Genomic DNA, 20,018 nt, shown 5'->3' with positions numbered 1-20,018 from the left:
ACAAGGACATGTCATAGCGCTCGGGAAACACCGTATAGGGGAGCTCATTCCATAGCCGGATGGTACGTGGCAAAAAAGATCTCTGGAAACGCACTGTGGATGACCGCAGGTCAATTGGTTACCATATTCAGTAGAAGTCGCAACGTGCACGCCGCTAGCTCTGTTCAACTGCAGAGCAGCTGTCCACCCTTAGAACTAGACTGTATGACTCCTTTGTAGCAGAAAAAGGCATACCTAACCTTATAAATTTCAAGTTTTTGCGGGCTTAATTTTAGTTCCATGTTTTTAGTTCTTTATCGTGGTAAACGTCGGCAAGATAGGTATTATTTGTTTAGTAAAATCAACAACATAGCCAAACCGACTTTATGTACCGAATTGAATTATCCCGATAAATAGTCGGACGACAATTACCAAGTAAGATCTCGAAGCTGATTACTATTGCGATACTTCCTACGTTCTGTCTATAGTTGCTAAGGGCTTACCTTGGCATATTCACATGCGCGTACAGAAACCTTGGAGCCTTCTAATAAATGAGACTGTGGATAAACGCTATACGCTAAGCTGTTACAAATATTTTGCTATAAAGCAGTGCAGCTATAATTACTATTTAGCTATTCTAAATTTGTCAATGTGGTCTAATGCATGACTTTTGGCTTGTACTGACACTGTCAGTAACCGTGACTTGGTAATAATCTAAAGAATCTTAATTAGACCCAATTTGTATTGCGTAAAGGCTGCTTCACCCTTTGGAATTCAAATAGACAGTATGATGGAAGTACTTTACAGACCTACAATCTAACGAAATAAAAAACCCTAAAATCTCCTAACACATACACTTTAAAAGTCGAAACTTGTAGACGCGTACAAACGACAGTGATCGGTCGATATAATCCATTTAATACAATTGGAATTACAATGCAAGCTACGTACGAAGATTTACAAGCAGTCTCAACTTCGAAATGCATCGCACAAGGGAAAAATAGCAATGACAGATAAATGTGGATACTCTCTATTGCCATTTTTATCGAGGCTTTAGCTTGTGACAACATTACGAGTACCTATAGTGTTCAGATTACAAGATTTTTTTATTTTTTATTGCCCTTTTAGGCAGACGATCGTACGGCTCCCCTGGTGGCGCGTCGTTACCGTCGCCCATGTACTTCAGTAATGCTAGGGGCAGAGCCAAGCCGCTGCCTACCATGTCAGGGGCAGAGCCAAACCACTGCCTACCACAGTTATTACCTAGACTACAATTATTTATTTATATTCATACACTAAAACATCCCGAATATACACTTCTATTTAGTAGAATTGAGTTGTTAATAGTTGAGTTATGGGACAGAAAATCATGTATATTACCAAAATATTTATCATAAAAATAATTTTATATAGAAAATACATTATTCGTGCTCCTTCTACTTTTAACAAAGGCCGCTGTTACTTCTGGTGTTATAGACGTATTGAATAAATTCAATATTTACTTGTTAGGGCTACTATCTTTTTTATTAGTGATAGTTCTGAACAGTGCAGGAAGAGAAAGAGGTAGACCTAAGAAAAAATGGATGAATTGCGTGAAAGACAATATGTGTAAGAGGGGAGTGAACGAGGAAATGGTTTATGATAGAGGAGTATAGAAGGAGAAAACTTGTTGCGCCGACCCCAGGTAACTGGGAGAAGGGCAGGAGAATGATAATGATGAGTTCTTCCATTGAAATTGTAATTAAAATTGACGGGATAACTTGACCGGTAATAACATACTAATAAATGTGTCTTCGGCATTGCCTTATTTAATACCTAATTTTCCGCGTAATTCCTGTGTTTACCTAGTACTACTACTACTAGTATTAGGAGGCGTAACAAGCCCGCGTAGTGACGTACTGCCTACTTACTTCTGCAATGACGCAGTCGGATTATTTGTGAAATAATACAAATCACAGTTCTACCTTAAAAGACAAGGTTGGAGAGAGTGCTTTGATTTTGTGATATCTACGGACTCTGGATTAGATTGTTATTTCCGGCTGCCAGCACTCCCTTGGGCCCATAGCAACCTTGATAAAAGAAAAAGAAAATCATACAGAAACATCAATTATCGCCTATGATAACACAAAAGGTATTTTTTCATTTATACTTTATTTGTAATTTTTCGTGAAAATCAAAGCTAAAAGTATGTACCACAATTTGTTTTGAATTTTTAATTAGTCACTTCGTAGTCTTAAACAAGTAAACTAATTAGTTCAACAAAACCTAGAAAATTAAATACTTATGAACAGATATTTTTGTTTATAATATACACTACTAGATGGCGTTAGTGGTATGAAATACTCACATATTTAAGTTCTTTCGTTCAATCGGGCCGAGTTTGCTTAGTTAAAAATAAACATAAATTACCTACTATAATATTAAATTAAAATACTTACTTAAATCGACTGACCCGCTGACTAAACACAGATAAATTCACAGTCTTAATTATTATTAGCATTAAAACGTAGCCTGAGTCTATAAAAACAACATTGTGCAAACCACCACATTTCTTCAGAGAAGACGTCAAAGAGACAATTTCACGGTATTACGGGTAATTATCCTACTCCTCAAACACGTGTAAATAACTGCCACATACGTGATAGCTATAAACATTCGTTATTTATTTAAGTAAACACTAACAAAACACACAATACGTATGTACGTATTTCGATAAATATTATTTTAATTCAGTCTTATCAATGTTATCCTGACTGCCACTTGTAAGGGAGCACGGTAAACCGGTTAAAGAGTGGGACACCTATATTTCCGCGCACGTATGAAAGAGATGCAAGACGGGCAGGATTGTGAGCGATGTATTTCGGCTTGTTGCGTCCTGGATTGGGGTGTTAAATTTACTTTAAGATTTGTTTTCGAAAAAGACATTTATTGAGCTTAGATGTTCGTTTGGTATCAATTCTGTGATAGTTTGAATGAGTTATTACTAGATTTTTTAGATTATGTGGGGGGCACACTAATTCTAAAGTAGAATATTCATTATCTGGTCATGGTTTAAAGCACCCAGCGGCATTTTACGTTATTTTTCGGTTATCACGACCGCTTACCGTCATGTAGACCGTGAGCCTGTTAGGTCACCAAAAAAAACCCGCTCTTGTATCAAAATTGGCGATGAGACTTCGTAATGTGACAAAAAAGATTACAGTGTCTAGCCTTCAATAATAAACTTTGCCTAATTTTAAATCAAACAAGAAAAAATATTTATGTTCTTTCCACAAAAACTGCGGAGCATTCGAAATATTCAAAATAATATTATATTGACTATAAAAAAATCGGAGATTAATTGGTACAAATATTTTTAATGAATGAATGAATGAATGATTTATTTTATTTCAGACAACAATAAGTCCATATGTGTACATAGTGTCATTGAAACATACTCAAAATTAACAAAACCAATCAAATAAAAAAGATACATTTATTAAAAGTAATTATTAAGTACATTAATTATGTCTACGACTCGCGTAAAGAGAAATTACAGTTTTCATCATCACTAACTGTTAAAACCATTCAGTGAAATTTTCCGTGGATTGCCTTTGATAGCCAACAAAGATTACAGTCCATCTTAATTGTAATGGTCATCGTCTTTCGTAACCATTGGTAATCTCAATGATACAGATGAGGATTCATTTTAAATTTCCTTTGAAGAAACGTTAAGCCGTCGGAAAAACTCCGCGGGGTGCAGCTCATTCCTGAATCGGATGGTATATGATAGGTATTTTCTGTGGAGCGCATTACCAATGATACAGTTAAAGGTAGAGAGGATGAATTATTATGACACAAAACAGAATCAATACGTGTACAAAATGTTTCCAAGGATGTTAAAAAAATATCAGTTTTTTATTTATTTATTGCTTTGATGGTTGGACGAGCTCACAGCCCACCTGGTGTTAAGTGGTTACAGGAGCCAAGAGACATCTACAACGTAAATGCGCCACCCACCTTGAGATATAAGTTCTAAGGGTCTCAGTATAGTTACAACGGCTGCCCCACCCTTCAAACCGAAACGCATTACTGCTTCACGGCAGAAATAGCCAGGGTGGTGGTACCTACCCGTGCGGACTCACAAGAGGTCCTACCACCAGTAATTACGCAAATTACAATTTTGCGGGTTTGATTTTTATTACACGATGTTATTCCTTCACCGTGGAAGTCAATCGTGAACATTTGTTGAGTACGTATTTCATTAGAAAAATTGGTACCTGCCTGAGATTCGAACACCGGTGCATCGTTTCAACACGAATGCACCGGATGTCTTATCGCTTAGGCCACGACGACTTCTACAACTATGTTAAACACTTGCTTTGTAAACCTTTGACATAAAATGAAACATATAATTGTAATAATACTCTATAAATTCAATATCGAGTACCGTGAACAGCGGAAGATGATTTGTTCCTATATTATTTATGATGTAACACAATCCGTAATTACTAATAATCGTAATGTCAGTAATTGTTTCCGTCGGTGACTCACGACGTGTGTCATGTGGTCAAGGGTGATGCGTCTTGTGTTGTTATTTGAGACTTTCTCTGGTGTTGGACTATAATAAGTGGATGGTTCTCAAATTTTCAACGGTCGCGTTTACGATTCTATTTTCGAATGATATCCACGATAAATGAATAGCAGTGTAATTGATAAAATTCCTTCTTATTTTTGTTACCGACGCACCATCCGCTTCCGGAGCATTATTCAAGGATACGCGCTTTCGAAGACAATTTCTAACGCGTATCGATCGACTTTGATAGGAACGAAGAGTTCGGACAATTCGATTAGTTTCTCACCAGACCTTATTCCCTGTATAGACAGACCTCTGGAGCACAAACCCACACATCCAAAACAAAATTAACAAGTGAAGGCCTTAGTGTGGAGCCATAAGACATGCTCCTTGTCAAAAGGGCTTAACACACATAATACGTGTTACTGGTTATTTATTGTAAACAAGTGGCCCGCTCCGGCTCCGCTCGGGTCTTTAACAAAAATTGCAACGATATTTGACGTTGTTTTATTTTTTAAAATAAAATAACACTTTTAGCGGTAATATAATAGTTAGACATATGCTGACGTGACACTTTTTGTAAATAATAATCTGTTCTACAAAGTCGTAGTATATTATTTTGTTATATCATCAATAGTTTTCGCAGGGCACGCGATGTAAAGAATATTCCAGGTAATTTTTTAGACCTTGGTTTATATTATTGGAGTTTTAGTAAGGGTCCCTCATTTTTTTTGAGAAAAAATTATAGCCTATGTCATTCAGGAAGCTACTGCGTAGCTTCCAAGCAGTGAAATAATTTTTCAAATCGGTTCAGTAGTTTCGGAGCCTGTTCAATACAAACGAACAAACAAATATTTCCTCTTTATAATATTAGTACAGATAGTGTCGTACATGTCCACTTGTATTCAATCTACAGCGTCAACGTCTTACGCATGTCCACGACAAGTGACGGCGGTTTCAGAAGTGGTAGGTTGCAAGCGTCATCAACAGAACTTTGACAGCCATCGATTTATAAACAAATTCGCTTCGTTAGCGTAAATCTAATGATTCAACCACCTAATTTAGCGACACATGCAATGAGTCATCATACTTTACATATTCATAAAGACATATTAATTTAGTTTTCGCTATGCAAGCATTTTAGACATCAATTGTAACATCAAACTATTCGGTAAGCGTCACCTCTTGGAGTCTCGTTGTCTTAAAATGTACGATATTTTAAGAGTTTTTATCGCCATGACGTAAATAACTCACCCGTTGACAAGTCGCCCAATGTATTCGTGTCGAGGTATCAGTATTCGTAAGTAAATTCAACGATGAGGCAATAACATCGTGTTATAGAAATGAAAGCTGTTGATTGTTAGGATTTGCTGGTAGCGGCGCGTAGTCTCCCATCACTCCGTCCTGTCTATCTCTACCGTGAAACAGTCACGTGTTTCGGTTTGAAGAATTGACAGCCGATGATGTAATTGAAACTGAGCTCACATCTCGCCATTCATGCTGTTATGTCTTGCAGTCATCTGTAGCTCTTGCAATCCTCACCAATTGTCTTTATAATAAACAACATAAAGTCCTAACTAAGAGTTCTTGAAGTCGATTAATACTTCCAGGTGGTTGTTGAGCCTATTATACCACAAGAACCGGATTCATATCGAATAGGTATGCCTGCGGAATATCTAGCTATCTTTCAGCCCCCAGAAGTCCACTACTGGATAAGGGTCTCCCCCTCGGCCCGGTTCTGGATGCACCAGCGGATTCCAGTGACCCGTCGGTCCGCCTTGTGGGAGGCCTATCCGTGTTACTTCTTCCAGTACGCTTTCGCCACTCGAGAACTTTTCGGACCAATGTAACCAACCGACCAATATATTGTTTTTTTCCTACCTAAGCTGATGGTTTTGAGATACCATTTCAGCATAACCGGGCGAGTAGGTGAGCTCACGGGGCTCAAACCTAACGACATTGCTAACAGATTGTTGCTACCAAGAGCCGTGCTTTGCAAAAACTACCACCGGATCGCTAACGTGACCTACTAGGAAGATCCGGCGAGAAACTCAGTGGACCGTGTCTGTGGGTTAATTTACTCACCGAGCCCTTTGTTGCAAGCGACGGGTTCGATGAGAACGATGACCGGTGCTTGGGGTACCTTAAAGCACCGTTAGTGGATCGGGAGGATCCAAAATGAGATGTTTTGGGTGACGTCGACTGTTTACCATTCGGTCCGCAGGATTGGGAATGCGACCAATGTACCTAATTTAAATAATGACTATTTATACAGTTTTCGGCGTCCTCAGCTTAAGTGGATGTACTTCATCTTGTCGAATGATCTCTTGATTGAGCACTTGAGTGTTTTATTTCCGTATTTACTTACGAATACATTTTCGTATTTATTTACGAGTAGGTACTTGATCCACAATGCACGAATTATAAGTCGTGTAACAACGATATGTAAGCGCCGACGAAATTATATTAGGAAGAGGAAGTGCTTACATTGACACAGCATCCGATTTCTGGGAAGACGACAAACAAACACTCAAGATTGCCGCTCTCGAAGCAAATCTTTATGAGATCGACAGATACCGGCCTCGATTTAACAATATTTTACTTGCATCTCTTATCGTCCGATACTTGTTTTAGTGATTACGTCTTCGGAATAAGAACAAAATAAGATTGAGCGGTCGAACAGAAGATCTGTTTCTAACTTAAAATAGAAGCGATTTTCTCTGTCTTCTGATTCCTGGTAGGACCTTCAAATATGAATTCTACTGATGATGCTCGACGTGCGAACTAGTACATAGACAAAACCCACTGAGTTTCTAGCCGGGTCTTCTCAGTGGGTCGCGATTCCGATCCGGTGGTAGATTCATCGAAGCTCTACTCTTGTTGGGGTCAGTGCTAGCAAATCCTCTCAGGTTAAGTCCGTGAGCTCACCCTCCAGCGGGAATAGTCCCTTAGGCTACCGGCGATTAGATACGGACAAATCTGATAGTGGTTACTGTTGCTACTGGACCTCAGGAAATTATTTTTTACGTATTCAAGTACTTTCTGCGTAACAATGTTTATTCAAAACAAAAATATCCTTTTTGTATTCCGTTTAAACGGATATTGCTTTGAATAAGTTCTTCAGTACATATTTTTGTGGTACAATAAATAATTATGAAGTATGGCATTTCAATTTTATGTTAGTACTAGGATCATCAAACGGTATTTACTGATGGAAGCTCATACGCGTGGATTCGGTAGCTACGTAGGTTTTAGGGTAGGGTAGGTGGTAGGACGTTTTGTGAGTCCGCGCAGGTTACCACCACCCTGCCTATTTCTGCCGTAAAACAGTAATTCGTTTTGGTTTGAAGGACGGGGCAGCCGTTGTAATTATACTTAGATCTTAAAACTAATATCTCAAGGTGGGTGGCGCATTTACGTTGTAGATGTAACCACTTAACACCAGGTGGGCTGTGAGCTCGTCCACCCATCTAAAGTTTGTGTCTCACAGTAGGCATTATTCGCTTTATATCTATAAGACTCATACAGTATATGATCTGGTAGGCCGCGAGATTATTCAGGCATATAAGCAATAAAAAATATCTGACGAACGCTAAATATAATCTTTTGCCAATAAATTTTTCATTGGCCCGACTTTGAATGGAAACTAAAAACGTTCGCTCCGAAATTATTTCGCAAATTTGCTAAAAACGAAATTTAATAATACGAACGATCCGCGTTCAATGCGAAAACGAATTACGGAGCGGACACATTAATTACAATTTCGTTCGACGTAAAAATAATAATCGTCCTTTTCATTTCTTCTGATTTCTATGAAAAAATCTCGTGATGAGGGAATGAAATTAGTATTTTTCGCAATTTAATTTCGGACCATTTAAGATATCTTTGGGCCATGTTTCGTTCTTGAGCATCGATTGCTCCGCCTGAACACTAGTTAACGTCAAATTATTATAACTGTAAAAATATAATTCGCGTTCTTGTAATGTTAAAACATCAATGATAAACTGATGGGTTAATGCTCCAAAAATGTTGTTGTAACTAGACATATAAATAGTTTACTGATCTATTATTAATTGTAGGAGTTGGGCAGCCCAGTTCTCGGCCCACCTGGCTGTAATTGTCTGTCTACCTGGCACAAATCTCAAATAGTCATAAGCCACTTGGCTAGTTTGATTGTCTATCTATTTAGTACACGTTTTATAGAATCTTCTATTACTGGTGGTAGAACCTTATGTGAGTACGCGCGGGTAGGTACCAACACCCTACCTATTTCTACCGTGAAGCAGTAATGCGTTTCGGTTTGAAGGGTGGGGTAGCCGTTGTAACTATACTGAGAACTTAGAACTTATATCTCAAGGTGGATGGCGCATTTACGTTGTAGATATCTATGGGCTCCAGTAACCACTTAACACCAGGTGAGCTGTGAGCTCGTCTAACCATCTAAGCAATAAAAAAATAAAAAATTATTAACGACCTTGCGGCCCTACAACAACAGCTGTCTCTTCCAGTAGATGTCGTAAAAGGCCACTAATGCATTCACCCGAGAACGGGCGTTCTTTGAGTCCTATACCAGCATACTGTAGTCGCAAGCCATGGTTGATCTAACCATCCCAACTATAGAGGCAGTCTGGTTAGAAGTGCGGGACGGATGATGAATACATTCGAAGGCCAAGCTGATGTTTGTTACTGGTGATAGGGCTTACTATGAGTCCGCGTGGGTATGTACCCTGTTTCTGCCGTGAAGCAGTAATGCGTTTCGGTTTAATGGATAGGGCAGCATACTATAGGTCGTTGTGGCCTATGGATAAGACGTCCGGTGCATTCGTATGTAGCGATGCACCGGTGTTCGAATCCCGCCGGTAGGTACCAATTTTTCCGATAAAATACGTACATAACAAATGTTCACGATTGACTTCCTCGATCCATTAAAGGTGCTTTTAGATACCACAGGCACCGGTTACTGTCCTCGCTGAACCCGTCGCTTGCGACGAAGGGCTCGACGAGTAAATTAACTCATAGACGCAGCCCACTGAGTTTCTCGCCGGATCTTCTCAGTGGGTTGCGTTTCCGACAGTGTTAGCAACACTTTCAGTTAGAGCCCCGTGAGCTCACCTACACGTCAAGGAGAAGCTGAAATAGCCTCTCAAGGCTATCAGCATAGGTAGGGAAAAAAAGATTGACTTCCGCGGTGAAGGAATAACATCGTGTAATAAAAATCAAACCCGTAAAATTATAATTTGCGTAATTACTAGTGGTAGGACGTTTTGCGAGTCCGCACGGGTATGTACCACCCGCCGTGAAGCAGTAATGCGTTTGATGGAATTGTCATGTCTCAAGTTGGTTCTATGAGCTCCGGTAACCACTTAATCCCAAAAAGGCCGTGACCACGTGCCCGCGTAGAGCAATAAACAGAATCGTTTTCCCAAAACGTTGTTTTCTTAACGCAAAAATGAGAATTGAGCACCGAGAACAAATAAATTGTTCACGATGAAAATCCTCGAATTAAAACTTCGGAAATCGCCTAAAGAGATTATCATAATAATTTCTTGTTAGGAGCCGAGCCCGAGGATGTAGTACATTAACATAAAAAACAATTAATTTATATTAAATTATGTTCTAATTTGGCAGCGTTCCGTACCTGCTCTCCGCGGAGCATCGGAATATTTCGCGATGGAGAATTTCGTAATTTGATTAATTTCGTGATGGTCTCTCGATTTTTCTAGAATCATGAAAAACAAACGAATTACAATTTTAACAATGTATTTTGTTGTTGTAAATATTATTTTTTTATTGCTTAGATGGTTGGACGAACTCACAGCCCACCTGGTGTTAAGTGGTTAGTAGAGCCCATAGACAACCACAACGTAAATGCGTCACCCACCTTGAGATATAAGTTTTAAGGTCTCAGTATAGTTACAACGGCTGCCCCACCCTTCAAACCGAAACCCATTACTGTTTCATGCCAGAAATAGGCAGTGTGGTGGTACCTACCCGTGCGGACTCACAAGAGGTCTCACCACCAGATCGTGAACATTTGTCATGTACGTGTTTCATTAGAAAAATTGATACCCGCCTGCGGGATTCGAACACCGTTGCATCGCTAGATACGAATGCAACAGACGTCTTATCCTTTAGGCCACGACGACTTCAAAATGCGTTCCCTTTGTTAGTCTATGAGACGAAAAGTTAATTACTAATGATTTAGGCATAGCGAAACAGCCGTAGCGTTTCATATGCAAATACAGGTAGTTGGTTTTTCATTTGTTTCATCGCAAACCTTGGCTCCGTGTTTACATAAGTGAAATGAAAACATAGACTAACAGCCGAAAGGCATTTGTTTCGCGAGAGCATTATTTACTAAATACGATACGGAGCCGGACAAATTAACTTAATTAAATGTCCCCGGGCAACACGTATGCGAAGTAAGAACACCAATTACCTACATATAGAACCGAGTCGAACTCAGAGCCAAAGAAGCTTAACAACTATAACCAAATAATGTCGAATCAATAACATGACATCAACATTTTACTGGCGGTAGGACGTCTGCTAAGTCCGCACGGGTAGGTACCACCACTCAGCCTATTTCAGCCGTGAAGCAGTAATGCGTTTCGGTTTGAAGGGTGGGGCAGCCGTTGTAACTATACTGAGGCCTTAGAAGTTTGAACTTATATCTCAAAGTGGGTGGCGTATTTACGTAGTAGATGTCCATAAATATGGGCTCCGGTAACCACATAACACCGGGTGGGCCGTGAGCTCGTCCACCCACACAAGCAATAAATAAAAATTTAGAAGACACGAAGTTGTACCGGAAGGGTACCATCCTGTCCATTTTTGTCGCGAAGTAGCCCGATTTAACCTTTCAAGGATAAATAATCAAGGTTTTCACCTCTTATCTCAACGTAAGCTTTAATGTCTATAGGCTTCAGTATCCTACAACGATCATCCTAATGAATAGCAACAAAAAGGAAACTAATAATACTCACTTAGAAAATGGCAGTACATTATCTTTATCGAACCCTCTACCTATTGAACTAAATGACAGCACGAATCGTGTATAACATAACATTTCCTTAGAAGTCAAATACTTATACAAATAACATATTCATGTTTCGTAAAGGAGTTATTCCGTATTCCGCGTGAATAAGACCTTTTATGCACAAGTCTAATGATAGGAATGACTTATTTGAGAAAACTCCTGATTGTAACGTCGCTATGTTAACGTCATTGCCAACACAAGTCGACCGTGAGCACTCGTGAACATAATTACGTAGTTAGTCAAATGATTATCGCTTTTAATTATATGTGTACAGAAAATCCTTTATCATTTAAAACCTTTAAAACTCTTTAGTTTTAAAAAATATTTTTCTTAGACGGTATCACTCACCTATCTGTCGTTCAGCGGAAAGAGAGTTCAGTTTTTTATAGGTAATATAATAATACTGTTAAACCTAAGGGCTTTATATGTTGTTTTCTTATTACGAGTATAACACAGAATAGGCACTGGTCGTTGTTCTCGTCGAACCCGTCGCTTGCGAAGAAGGGAAGTTCGGCCCCCGGTCCCAAAAAAAATCCTTAGACTACCAACGATTAGGTGTGGAAAAAAAAATAGCCAAGTCGTTGAGTACCGCAGAGTACTTTCCATAAGCCTCGTCTCAAAAAGAACACACACTTATAGATAGAACAGTAATGCACATTCAGGCGGTCTTACAACATTACCGATGACTAATATTAGGGCATGAAACATTTGATAGATAGATGACAATTTTTACTGGTGGTAGGACCTCTTGTGAGTCCGCACGGGTAGGTACCACCACCCTGCCTATTTCTGCCGTGAAGCAGTAATGCGTTTCGGTTTAAAGGGTGGGGCAGCCGTTGTAACTATACTTGAGACCTTAGAACTTATATCTCAAGGCGGGTGGTGCATTGACGTTGTAGATGTCTATGAGCTTCAGTAACCACTTAACACCAGGTGGGCTGTGAGCTCGTCCACCCATCTAAGCAATAAAAAAGAAAAAAAAGTATAAATTAAAGAATTATAGCTACAGTAGGATCGCGTGGCCGTGTATCCTTGTGACTAGTACAGTTAATACACAATTATCAATATAGGATCCTCTTGTTTGTACACTTCAAATAGAGGCCATACTTTATGCATATCTAATCAATAAAAATGTAATAATATTGAAAAACCTTATCTAAATATCAAATTTGGTATAGAAAATTCAAGTGAGTCTCGAAAATATTCAAATGAAACCTATTATGAATTCAATCAGTGTATATGTTTTGAAGAACTTCCGAACATAAAAATAATAATTGCTTGTGGTAGGTAGGGCGTCTCATGAGCCTACACGGGTAGGTTCCACCACCCTGACTATTTCTGCCGTGAAGCAGTAATGCGTTTCGGTTTGAAAAGCCTGTAACTTAGAATTAAAATTTAGAATTAATATCTTCGAGTGATGGCGGTATATGCGTTGTTGAAGTCTATGGGCTCTTACCAACACCAATTGAACGGTGAGCTCAACCATTCAGCTAAGCAACAAAAAAAATTTCAAAAAACGGAACTACATAATAATATCATTAAACATTGATCAGTAAATTATTCTAACATCACATTTGTCTAATATGTATTTTTGATTTATCAAACATTACTTAATGTGTAAACATTTATCAAAATAATGTTAACTTTAGAAAATTATAAAATAGTAGCAATACCGAAAAGACATAAAAATATTTAATTATTAAACTTGATTTTATATTTCAAATATCATTGACAGCGGACACTTTTTAATTAATATCAATAAAAAGTTTCACAAAATATTGTAAACCAACAAAACGTTACATTATTAAAAAAATATCCCCCCGTAAACAAACACACGGAATATTAAAGTCAAGTTGAAAATCTCATTTCGTAAAGCAAACGATATATTCGATAGTAAATGTTTGTTTATGTGCAAGCGTGCATTCGAAGCCAGCCGTCGCTGGCGATTGTTAGGCGGGGGGAGGGGCATGCGGGGCGCGCGGGGGGACGGGGGCGAACAGCTGAGCGCGCTGGTATATCGAATCGACAGTGTACTCGCTCGCAGTCAGTAGGTTCGCCGTCACCGCGGAGTGCGACCGTAGCCGCATTCAAATAACAAGACAACTCGATTGATAATGATTCGATCGCCCCGCAGTGCTAACTGAACTGCGGTCGGGACCCAACGCTAAAATTATGACTTTTGGATCGTACGCCTGCGAGGAAGTTAGTAGCAGTTTTCACGTTCACGAAGGGAAAGTAAGGATAGTTTCGAGATACTGGGAGATCTTCGGTAATACTGCCGCCGAGAGGCTTCGGTACTGGAACAAGCAGAGGTTGCTGGAACCACTCGGACTGCTGTAAAACTACAAATAAACTTTAGAATTTGGAACTCGAACAAATCGCTAGTGCTAAAGTGATATAGGTGAACTGTGTTTGTGTTCAGTTTTTTTTTGTTGGGCTTTTTATTTTGGATAAACGAAAATGGTGCCCCAGCAAGTGTCGGATGTGAGGTCTTTGACGCCAACATCCAGTGGATTGCCCGTGTTCGGGTCTCAGCTTATCGATAAAAATTCGTCTACCCCATACACAGATGCCACACAGGTAAGCCAACTTTTTTCCACGCTAGGTAAACTATTAGTGACGTTGAGAAAGTGTTTAGAAATCCCGGAAGAATGAATATCAATTCACGGAAAAATAAAATAAATTAAATTTATCGTGCAAATTGTCCATTTTTTTTAAAAAAAACCGTTATTAATTTTTTTTATTTAACTGTGGGTCAATAAAATAATAATGCGAGTGCTCAAAAAAAAATAACAATTCCGAAAATCGAACAAATAAACTACGGAAATAAAACGATCAAAGAACGTAATTCGCGATAAAGCAACATTTAAAAAGAAACTTCCACAAATAAAAACATACGCAAATCATTTTTATCACTTGGAAAATGGTCAACACGTGGCTAAGGAGATGTTTTTAAAATTTGTAAACATGTTTACTATAACAGCGTTCGTTTATCTCGTTTTGCTTACATACGTAAAAAAATAAATAATGTTTCTGACGTATTTATAAATACCTAGATGCGATGATTCGAAATTGCGACGAACACAAATGGCACGTACCGCTTTTTTCATTTCTAAAATCAATTCAATTTTTCATACGAAATTCGAATTTTAAAAAAACATCAAAATATAAACAAACTCAAAAATACCGCTTTTTTTCATTTCTAAAATCAGTTCAATTTTTCATTCGAAATTCGAATTTAAAAAAAAACATCAAAATATAAACAAACTCAAAATTTATTTTTAAATTAACGACTTAACTCATGATACGTAAGATGCCTGTTTCAAATTAAAATTATATGGTTATTTAAAAAAAAAAGTCATGACCACGGAAGACATATTATTCCATTTTTGTCGTCAAATAACCATTGCCTATAGTAATGAGGTGCTCGCATGCAATTGATGTGTGCAATACGTGGGAATCATTGAAACTCCCACGGGGATCAAGAGCCTATATTTCCTGCGAAAAAAAAAAACAAAAAAATGTAAGATCATTTTATTTTACGTAATAAAATTTTTACGTTTCCAATTCCAACCTTGAATGTTACAATAAATTAATTACAACGCTCGCGTGCAGTGCATTAAATTTTATTCGCTCATTAATTCTTGTTAATTTGAATCTTAATTTTTTGACTAAAAATATTAATTTTATTTCACAATAAATTCGGCCCGTTTCGAGGTATGTTTGAAAATTATTTAATTTTCACGAAATAATAACGCTCGAATTCTTAAAAAATAAATAATCATATCACAGAATAAAAATGCCTCAATTTAAGTCTGATTCTAACTAACTACTTTTAAATTATTGATTTCAATATACCTATCAAACGATATTGTTTTTTTCAAATATAATTCCAACATTAAACGTCTTTTTTTTGTTATTTCTTACAATTTCCTATTTAGAAACTTTGGTCAAACTCAAAATCGTTGGAGTCTCTTTCTAATTTCAAATGTTAAAAATATTCACCTAAATAATTCATAAAACTTACCACTGCCTAACTATAGTTTATTAAACAAACAAAACTAGTGAAAATGTCACGTTACTAATTAACCGAAGAAATAACCGGAAATCATTGACGTTAAAACGAAAACTCTTAAAGCAATTAAAATAGTCATCAGAATAATCGATAAAATGTATCTACTCATTTGGTATTCAGTTTTATAAAAATATTTTTTTTTAAATAAAAAATGGAACACCAAATACTGAAATAAACAGACAATTAAAATAAACATTAAAATAAATTTCCGAACGTTTTCAGTAACGCATAAAAAAAAAGTAGTAATATAGTATGGAAAAATTTAATTTTCTCCAGAAAAAAACTAGTGACAACAATAATAAAATTTAAGTCAACTTCAAGCTAAAGAACGCTTATTCGATTTTTAAAAATAATAAACACGCGGTTTTTTTAAAGACAACAACGTTATTATATTTATTTATGTTAACACTAAAATCGTGTAAAATGATTTATTATCGATTTCATGAACGATTTTTATAACGCGAAATGCTCAGATGAGTTCCGAGAGTGCAATAACACTTCAATGTCAACGTTTTAAACGTATTTTTAGTCGCATTTGTATGTGTGCGTGGCCTTTCTCGCATGCACCATCCGAGTTCATATGCCCGCTGCTAGGAAACGACAATCTTAGGTCATTCGCGCTGAATTTTAACTTTTTGAATTAATGCAAGCAAAAAAATATCACGTAATCTATAAAGAGGAAAGATTTGTTTGTTTGTTTGTTTGTATTGAATAGGCTCCGAAACTACTTAAACGGATTTGAAAAAATCTTTCACTGTTTTGAAGTTACACTATTCCCGAGTGACATCACTACATAGTACAAAACAAAGTCGCTTTCTCTATCCCTATGAATGTTAAATCTTTAAAACTACGCAACAGATTTTGATGCGGTTTTTTTAATAGATGGAGAGATTGAAGAGGAAGGTTTATATGTATAATAACATCCATTAAATAGTGGAGAAATCAATAATAAATTACAGTTTCCGAAGCGAAGCGAGGCCGGGTCGCTAGTAGGCTATAATCTCCTTTGAAAAAATTAGGGATCCATACTAAAACTCCAATAATGTAACCCAAGGTGTAAAAAAATACCTGAAATATCCGTTACATCGCGAAAACTATTGATGATAGAATAAAATGATGTACTACGACTTTGTAGAACACATTATTATTTACAAAAAGTGTCACGACAGCATATGTCTCACTATTATAGTGATGCCGCAATAAGTGTTATTTTATTTTTAAAAATAAAACAACATCAAATATCGTTCAAATTTTTGTTAAAGACCTGAGCGGAGCCGGAGCGGGACGCTAGTACACTAGAAAGAGAACACACGATTTATCATCACGGTTAATATGAAAATCCCTCAAATGCAAACATTTTTAATACATATAATTTCAATGCAACTTAAATAACGTCGAACGAACTCATGATTAAGCAAATGGGAGGTGTTTTACGTTGCCGTTGCGTTAATGTATCGACTTTATCAGAGTTTTCAAAGCCAGGGTCGCGTTTGAAACATGACACATCACAGAATCGATGTTATCTGGACTGACATGTACGTATGTGCGTGGTTTTAATGCGACATATATGTTTCTTTTTTTTTTTTTTTTTTTTTTTTTTTATGATTGAAAGTTTACTGGTGGCCCGAAGGCCTTTCCAGTTTCACCAGGACAGGTGGGCGAGCAAAGGCTCAGCCAAGAGGGGTGGGATTTGCTAACAACTGCCCGAGCGCCTCCGAAGGAGACCTAACAACTCAAGAGCAATTGTTTCGCGAATGAATCTACTACCGGATCGGAATCGCGACCCGCTGAGAAGATCCGGCGAGAAACTCAGCGGGCTGATGCATGGGTTAGGTTGCACGTCGACCTCTTTGTCGAGTTCGACGAGTACGGTTAACGACATATATGTGTATACGCTACCGCATTATGGGCCACATGGACCTGACGAAGATGGGAGCCAGCGCGATCTATAATAACACATCTATCTCGCAAAAAAGGCACAAAATTAACTAAGGGCGGAGCCGGTAGATCATTACAATCTGGCCGTTTTCAGATACGGCTTCGTCTTTTTTGTTCATAGTTTTTTTGTCGCTTCGTACATGTAGCCGTGTTACCAACCGTCCGTATCAAGGTTACCATGACTTCATTACGAGATTGTGATCCATTCTAAACTCGAACACGCTTCACTTAATACTAGAACAAGTTGTGTTTACTTGTACTTACCGTTTGAATTTAACTTTGTTTTTTAATCTTTATCCCTTTATGTACGTAACGTCATTAGTTTTAACTGGTGGTAGGACCTCTTGTGAGTCCGCACGGGTAGGTACCACCTTACCTATTTCTGCCGTGAAGCAGTAATGCGTTTCGGTTTGAAGGGTTGGGACAGCCGTTGTAACTATACTGAGACCTTAGAACTTATATCTCAATTATGGGTCGTGCATTTACGTTGTAGATGTCTATGGGTTCCGGTAACCAATGCTACGAATGAATAAGAATATAATTAAATTTTCTCCAAATTAAGGGAACGCTCATCAGATGAAAGTATTTGACACAACATTTCAGAGACGTATGCTTGATTAAGAATACAAATTTGGATCGTAATCCCACTACATGTCGGCAACTAGTATTTCTCTGGGTGGTTTTTAATAGCTCCATTATACTCATTACAGAAAACGGCGAGTGTTACCCGAGAAAATTACGGGCCTTCAAACGCGACCGGTCGAGTATTTACTGCATGAATTAGAATGCGCTATTAAATTTTTATAGTGTACAAAATGTACTAACACTCTCTTTAGTTGCTCGTTCCGAATCTTAAGTCTGTTTTTGAGAAATCATAGAACGGTGAATAGATGCGATTGTGTTTCATTGGCAAATCTTGTCTTATACCTTTAAACGAGCAATTCTTGTATATTAATATATATAGGTATGTATATAATTTGAATCTCGGAAACGGCTCCAACGATTTTCATAAAATTTAGTATACAGGGGATTTCGGGGGCGATAAATCGATCTAGCTACGATTTATTTTCAGAAAATGTTGTTTTATTCGTGTTTTCAATAATCAACTCTTCCCGACATCTATTGGCGAATAATAATACTATTTTTCTTAATTGAGGGCAACTAACCGCTTTAAAGACACAACAAGATGGCGTTATCAAAAAAAAATCGGTCATCATCTATACAACTAATTTTTTTTTAATTTTTTTTTTTATTGCTTAGATGTGTGGACGAGCTTACAGCCCACCTGATGTTTAGTGGTTACTGGAGCCCATAGACATTTACAACGTAAATGCGCCACACACCTTGAGATGTAGTTCTAAGGTCTCAGTATAGTCACAACGGCTTCCCCACCTTTCAAACCGAAACGCATTACTGCTTCACGGCAGAAATAGGCGGGGCGGTGGTACCTACCCGCGCGGACTCACAAGAGGTCCTACCACCAGTAATAAAGTAAATATTATATTTGGAGTGAATCCCATTCTATAGATCTCTAAGTAGCTAACTAATTGCATTGGCTCAGGGACCGAAGTGGGTCTTGAAACAAACAGATCCATCCCTTAATTTTGTTAACTCACCATCCGTGTCTCTCATACGTTACCAGAAAACTAAGAACTCTTGTTTCAATTTGGAGAAAATCTTGGCCTGTAAACCTAAATATATCAAAAGCTCTTATTACAGAGCTCTTATTACGTTGAAATTGTCCTAATCAGTTTCGTAATGGCACTAGAAGTCAGAATTGCAAACACATTGGTTCCGAAGCAAATAAATTTGTATAAAGACGACTTAAAAATCCTCATTGATTGAATGCCAATTGAATCCTTAAGTCTGATTTTATGCGTGGGGGTTTTTTTTCTTAAAGATTTCCGCTTGGAAGCAATCAGCGTACACATATCGTTAAATGGGCCGACATTTCGAGTGGATTCCGTCGGTGAATTTATACATGAGCACACATGTGTATGAAGTTTCGTTTTTACACGTTCGTGCCTAGAATATGGCGTATTTTACTGCGAAGGTTTCTTTTATGCGAGTGTCTCCGGGTTATTATGATGAATCTTGTTTGACGATCGGTTTTTTGGATGTTGTAATTTTTATTGACGCTGTCAAATCCACGGTTAGTCTGGTATTAAGGATTGTTGGAGTCCATTGACAGCAAAATGTGAATTGTTTTACCTATTGTCATAACTGTCGTCCTATCCTTAAAATAGTAAGAGATTAATGCTTCGTGACAGCGATAGGAATAATTGTTGCGTCTAACCGTATGGGTTTTAAAATCCAACTACCACCACAACTTAAATTTTTGCCTAACCTTTTTATTTACTTCTTGAGTTTTAAAATTGGAAAACAAAAAACATCGTTCGTAGGCTAATGTGAATCAAGGGGACCTTATTATT

At 37.7% G+C, this 20,018-nt stretch overlaps 2 protein-coding genes across 2 annotated transcripts in view; both read left to right on the top strand.

Annotated features, from left to right (window-relative positions):
• Positions 1-13,913, top strand: part of LOC105841345 (transposon TX1 uncharacterized 149 kDa protein) — a 29,618-nt gene extending 15,705 nt beyond the window's left edge. Inside the window, exon 2 of the mRNA XM_012688728.2 lies at positions 13,708-13,913. Coding sequence (XP_012544182.2) covers positions 13,708-13,913 — 206 coding nt within the window. The remainder of the gene's footprint in view (positions 1-13,707) is intronic.
• The window catches only part of LOC101746462 (transcription factor sem-2), a 118,313-nt gene continuing 111,869 nt past the window's right edge, over positions 13,575-20,018 (top strand). The window contains exon 1 of the mRNA XM_004924193.4: positions 13,575-14,153. Coding sequence (XP_004924250.1) covers positions 14,034-14,153 — 120 coding nt within the window. The 5' untranslated portion in view covers positions 13,575-14,033. The remainder of the gene's footprint in view (positions 14,154-20,018) is intronic.

This window comes from Bombyx mori, chromosome 19, assembly GCF_030269925.1.
Source record: "Bombyx mori chromosome 19, ASM3026992v2".
In the NCBI taxonomy this organism is placed as follows: domain Eukaryota; kingdom Metazoa; phylum Arthropoda; class Insecta; order Lepidoptera; family Bombycidae; genus Bombyx; species Bombyx mori.
The sequence above is the reverse complement of the archived record's forward strand: the minus strand, read 5'-3'. Positions and strand labels throughout refer to the sequence as shown.